This window comes from Zingiber officinale, chromosome 6A (assembly GCF_018446385.1).
Source record: "Zingiber officinale cultivar Zhangliang chromosome 6A, Zo_v1.1, whole genome shotgun sequence".
Lineage (NCBI taxonomy): Eukaryota > Viridiplantae > Streptophyta > Magnoliopsida > Zingiberales > Zingiberaceae > Zingiber > Zingiber officinale.
The window spans coordinates 19,311,425-19,317,169 of NC_055997.1; the positions used below are offsets into that span (position 1 = coordinate 19,311,425).

At 41.9% G+C, this 5,745-nt stretch overlaps 1 protein-coding gene across 2 annotated transcripts; it reads right to left on the minus strand.

The window, feature by feature from the left end:
- Positions 1–999: 999 nt before the first annotated feature.
- On the minus strand, positions 1,000–3,748 carry LOC121996024 (30S ribosomal protein 2, chloroplastic-like). Of its 2 annotated transcripts, XR_006115956.1 has the most exons (5): positions 3,325–3,748; positions 2,780–2,881; positions 2,346–2,645; positions 1,493–1,613; positions 1,000–1,422 (listed from the first exon to the last, which is right to left on the minus strand). XR_006115956.1 is itself a non-coding variant. In XM_042549827.1 (4 exons), exons 1-4 carry the CDS (start codon positions 3,640–3,642, stop codon positions 1,572–1,574), a joined length of 762 nt encoding a protein of 253 aa, XP_042405761.1. In that variant the 5' UTR covers positions 3,643–3,748; the 3' UTR covers positions 1,424–1,571. The 2 variants fall into 2 exon arrangements, 1 of the variants encoding a protein (XP_042405761.1); XM_042549827.1 differs by lacking the exon at positions 1,000–1,422 and having other exon boundaries at positions 1,424–1,613.
- Positions 3,749–5,745: the final 1,997 nt, after the last annotated feature.

Genomic DNA, 5,745 nt, shown 5'->3' on the forward strand with positions numbered 1-5,745 from the left:
GAAGTCAAGAGAAGGTGGCAACTAACGGGCCACTCTCAGCAGGACTATTGCTCCTCGCCCAGAGCTAAGGCCTTATGTACGAGGACGATCGGCCAAAGTGCCGGTCGAACTTGAGGGACCTAGTGCCTCAGTGAAGATACCTAGTCTATAGCCAAACATCCATGAGCCGAGCGGGTTTACGAGATGACCGGTCTACCACAAGGTCAGTCAGTAACATATATGACGGGATTCAGAGGACCTAGTTTCTCATTCTCAAAGTATAAGTCTCAATATATGGTTGGTTGGTCATAAAGTCGGTCAAACTTAAAAGGCTCAATGATAAGACATATGAATTAAACCTGAATGGGCCTAGGGCCAGACAGGCATACGAGACAACTTTCCACCACTACAGTATAACTCAGTATATAGCCAGTCAAAACTATGGGTCTTAATTCACCCATAATGTGCCAGACCTCTTTCATATAACCAGTCGATCATAATGCCAGTCAGGTTAAAACAACATAACATTCTCGTCTCCTATATATACGCAAGACCAGATGCTAAGCAATTTTCATCACAAATCCAACTGGATAAATGTACCGATCGAATCTTTCGGGATTCAGTTCCACATCAGAGGCAACTAACCCAACATACGACCAATCGATCATATAATCAACCAAGCCTATGGGGCTTTGCTCCGTGTTACTTCATTAGATCCCCAGTATCACATGGTATATAACCGAGCGACCCAATGGCGGAACGGTCTTATGAGACTCAGTACCTTAATTATTGATCTGCCGGCATAATATACATCCGGTCAGCTAAAGGTCTAGCCGAGATATATTCAGGGGACAATAGTTTCAGGGAATCACAACCGCCTGTCAAAGAATTAACAATCATTTGTCCGAGAATATTATTTTGTTATAGCATATGCATTCAATGAAATCTTTTTACGAAGATGACTATACAATTTCTATCATTATTACGGAGATTACATGAGACTATTTATATACGTGTAATAGAAGATTCCTCGGAAGATAACTGTACAAATTCTAGACTGTACACCTTTCATTATCCGACATCTTTGATACCTAATATCCCTTATCACCTCATTATTACGAAGTTATGGAAGGTGATATAAAAAGAGAGTTCTCTCCGTTGGGAGGTAGTTTTTATAGACTACTACACAATATTACTCTTTACTAAGCTCACTCAATTTTACTATAGTTCTTCTGCACTTTTCGTTCAGTCATTTATTGACTTGAGCGTCGGAAGGTCTACGTCAGGGACTCCTTTTCTGGTTTTTACCTTAACATTCTGTTGACTCTTTCAGGTGTGCGCAGAAAGGAGCTGAAAGGAGCACCAGGTGCCATCGTCTCTCCCTAGTGAAGTCTTCTCCAAGTCAACAGTAGTACCGCCTTTCTCAGCGCGGCATTTCCACAGCTTTCAGACAAGATAATCATATATGTCAAATAAATTGATCTACAAACTTACAATAGTTTCAGAAACATACGAATGAGACTGGTTTCTCTCATGTTGCAAGAAACATATAATGTTATCAGTGATCCATAATGCACGGGCAACTTCGATCGTCATGTTGCTCTGTTGACGCGAATCTTCTGCCCTTCCAACACCTGAAATATATGTATTACTATGAGCAATAGCCACATCGGATTGTCCTCAGAAAAGAATCAACAGAAAATAATTGGCGATGTGAGATAGTGTTATGGATTTTATTATCTTACAGAGCTCCAAGTGAATTCTGACAGAAACCAATAAGGTAAAATAAGATTAACTAGCAAGCAGCTAGCTGATTGCTGCATTTGTACTCAAGTGGTAGCAACACGAATGTCTCTGTTCAAAATACCTCCAAAATACTAAAGGCAACCACACTTAATCCAGGAGTCATTCACAATGCTTATATGAGCAAGGGTTCTCAGCCTCTTGAAAGCTACTAAACTCTGAAAAGTGAAAAATGGTATTGCTCTCTTGTGCAAATGAAAGAAGACAGACAGTTTGATGCCATACCTAATACCACAAATAGTGCATAAAGCTACCAACAATTGCTTGATTGGTAAGTGAGCTAGATCTAGAGGGGTTCCAGCCAAAGGTCGAGAGTTAAATAAACAGGGAAGATCCCTTTTTATTTAATAACAGGGAAATGCAACAAATAACGTTGTAGAAGATAAATAATGCATATAACTCAACATGGGTCCTTGTAGATGAATTAATAACAGGGAAATGCAACAAATAACACTTGTTCTTTTAACGGCACAAAATGATGAGCATATGGTAGGTACCACAATGATTAACAGCAAAGCTTTGAGATATACACTGAAGAAGAAGCAAGACACAGGATAACTCACAGCATTATTGCATGATGCAATAGCAGCTTCCACATCCTCCTCCGACGAAAATGACACGAAGCCAAAGCCACTAGATTTTGAAGTTCCTGGAACTCGAGATACTTTTGCACTGAGAACATTTCCCTTCTCAGAAAAGAATTTGGTGAGTACATCACTGGTAACTGACTTTGCAAGATTGCCAACATAAACCTTGTGCGGGCTGTCTATAAATGCTGACTCATCACCTTGGATAAGAGATAAATCAGGAGCAGCAAGTGGTTTTTCTGTCACATTTACTTTGATTTTCCGACCTCCAATTTCCTGATGGAAGATTGCATTTAACAAAACTATGTTGGCATGCCATGTTACTTATTGTAAACTTCGACTCGAATCTTCCAGAGCTAGTTATCAAGTAGTCAAAAAGGCAAGAAAAGTTAAGGAACCTCCCAACTTACAGTGTCATTGAGCTTTTCAATCACAACATTTGCGCCCTCTACTGAATTCATTGTCACAAATGCAAAGCGCCGACTCCTACCAGAGTATTTATCATACATAACCTGCAAAAGAAAACGATATCAGAGTACTACCTAGGCAGAGGACTTGTTGGAGACTAGAGTGTTAAGAAAATAACGAGAGATTTGGTAATTTAATAGTTCAGAATCTCTCATAGATGATGGGATGGATATATAAACAAGATTAGCAAAAGCATTTCTGATTCATGACTTCCCTCCGTAGATGTTACAAACACAATTCTAACGTCCATCGTGATGTGAATAGGAGGAATCTACCGCCCAAACAAAACAAGCTTTACAAAGGAAAACTTGATGGATCAAGTTGATAACGAAAAGGTTCCAGAATTAGAAATGTTCATCCTAGAATCAGCAAAAAAATCCCTTCCGATACAGAAAATGTATTGCATCTCATGCAAGTTAAGCTCTCAAGTTCCAGTTTTGGAACCAGAAAACGAGTCCAAGGGAATAATAATGTCTGTTGATGTTACCTCGGTCTTCTCCACGGATCCATGCTCGCCAAATATATTCTCTAGCTCCTCATTTGTCACGGTTCTCGGTATGTTTCCCACATAGAGCCTACGCGCAGCTTCCGGCTCAGCCGCCGCGGAGGCCTCCACCGCTACTACCGACACCCTGAACGCAATCCTCCGGAGAATAGGCAAGGAACTAGAAGAGTAGGCCGGAAACGCTCGGTATCTCTCTGGAGAAGCTCCGGCTGCCACCCAAGCTGATGCATTGGCGCTTCGGCCGCAGTCGATACGATTCTGGTAGAAATTAGGAGCCAAGAACGAAGAGATTGCAGCCATTCCTCCAGAATAAGCGCGCGAAGGATAGAAGACGAGAGGAGAAAGGATTAGGGTTTAGGATAAAGCGGAAGCAGAAAGGTGCAGCGAAGTAGAGAGTTATCCGATTTCAACGGTGCGGAAGAAGGAAAGAAAGGCGACGGCATTGAGATACTCCTGTAACAGAAACCCGATCTTTACCAGCGACGTCGACGGCTACGATACGACGATTTGGAGGTGAAATCTACAAATAAACTTTTTATTTATATTTGTATATCTTTATCAGATTGCATATAAGTTTCTCAACTTCTCAATATACAAAATCAGCCCTTGACAAAAAAATGGAATAAATACCTAAAAATGATTTTTTTTTTAAGTTGGGTTGATTATACCTACTTGAGTGCTTCATAAACCTTCCACGAAGAAGGGTGTTAAATACGCTATCCCCGGCGCCTTTATTAATTTGTCTCAGGGTCAATACAGAGGAGGTAAATCATGGACGGTTACTAACCTTTGAAATAATGACTAACATATAAGAGAGACATTTACCTCGACTTTACTGAGATTTGAACCCCAGACTTCATGGTGACAACACCTCATGCGCTAGCCACTAGAGCAAATAGTGGAGGTCATGGCAAGATCCAAGTGGAAGTCGTTGGTTAATAGTTGAACGGAGCTGTAAGTCAAGGGGAACATAAAGTTAATCTTGGTGGTGATACATCCGACTCCTTCAATTCTGGATTCTCTCAGCTTATTTATGCGACTCCCTCAATTTTTGACTGCCTCAATCTAGTCGCTTGACTTCCTTAGCTTAGTGACCCGACTCCCTTAGCTCAACCATCGGACTCCCTTAACTCCCGACTCTCTAAGCCCAACGTCTAACTTCCTCGGGAGGGACTTACATCCTATGTTGTTCATTGAACCATTTCTCCTAGAAAAAGTGGAAGACGTAGCCATTCTTTCCTGGAGGACGTGGGCAACTTAACCATTTATCTAGGAAAATGTAGGTAATATAATCGTGTCTCCTGAAGGACATGGGCAATGTAAGCGTTCATTTTGGAACATGTGAAGAACGTGAGGATACAACTACATCTCTATAGAAGGTCGCCCGCTCCTGCAGATGCAAGTATGCGCACACAACCATAAAAACTTTACTACTCCACAACTTTCACTTTTGGTTAATCCTTGTGTTAACTTAAGTGTCAGAGTGGTCACTCCCAGTATGTAGTGCAGACAATGGGCGCATAACATCTCTGGCGTAACAACCAAAAGTCGATTATCAGAAACTGACGACCTAGGATTTATCCTATCATGCGCCTATGACCTGTGTACCTACATTTAACTCCCTCCATATCTATGGGGTCGGCACTAAGGGGCGTTAAGGTAGCGAATCTACCATTTTTTTTAGTGTCAGAATGGTCACGTCAAGTCCAACCTTGACACCCCTCCTAGCCTCATGCTAAGTGATTGTAGGATTTCCGTGAGTTTCCATCGCCATCGTGTCATGTACAACCTTCTCCACAACAATTACCCTTCACCGACCCACCAGACCACGACTCAAAAAAGAACAAATTAACGTCGTCTGGGGGAACGACGCCTAAATTGAGACGTTGCAATGGTTGAACCAAGGATATCTATCGAGGGTCCTAGCTCCGTAATTAACATAGCTCATGGGGAAACTTGTTGATGTGGGAAGCATCCGACGATCGAACCTGAGTTTTGATAATAGCAAAGGATTCAAAGTTAAGGTTATTTATGGTCTAACAAGTTTGAATGAGATTGCAAGAAAGTCCTAAGGGTCCTCAGGCAAAAGTTCTAGCTGCAGTTAGGCAGGTGGAAAGTTTTAGGGGTAGTAACCCTAGGCGGAAAGTTTTGGTTGGTCGAGAGCTTCGGGAAAAATCCTAGAGTCGAGGACTCTAGGTTGAAATCCTAGTGTCGCTAACAGGGTGGAAGTCTGGGCGGGTTGTGGAGCGGACGTCCAGCATGAAGACTAGAAGCTTTGGATACTGAGCAAAAGTCCAGTTGGTCTGGAGGATCAATCTGGCAACAAGTAACTTCTCCTGAAAGGAGTAGGTGAGGATGTGTTTCCTAAAGAGGGAACAGTAGGTGTTGGTTCGACCTAGAGTT

What these genes read in the sequence shown, in the direction of transcription:
- LOC121996024 (XM_042549827.1), bottom strand. Translation starts at nt 3,642, where the DNA reads ATGGCTGCAATCTCTTCGTTCTTGGCTCCTAATTTCTACCAGAATCGT. An exon ending in GATCCGTGGAGAAGACCGAG is followed by an intron (nt 2,882 to 3,324) that starts GTAACATCAACA and finishes TTTCTTTTGCAG; the next exon opens with GTTATGTATGATAAATACTC. An exon ending in TTGAAAAGCTCAATGACACT is followed by an intron (nt 2,646 to 2,779) that starts GTAAGTTGGGAG and finishes ATCTTCCATCAG; the next exon opens with GAAATTGGAGGTCGGAAAAT.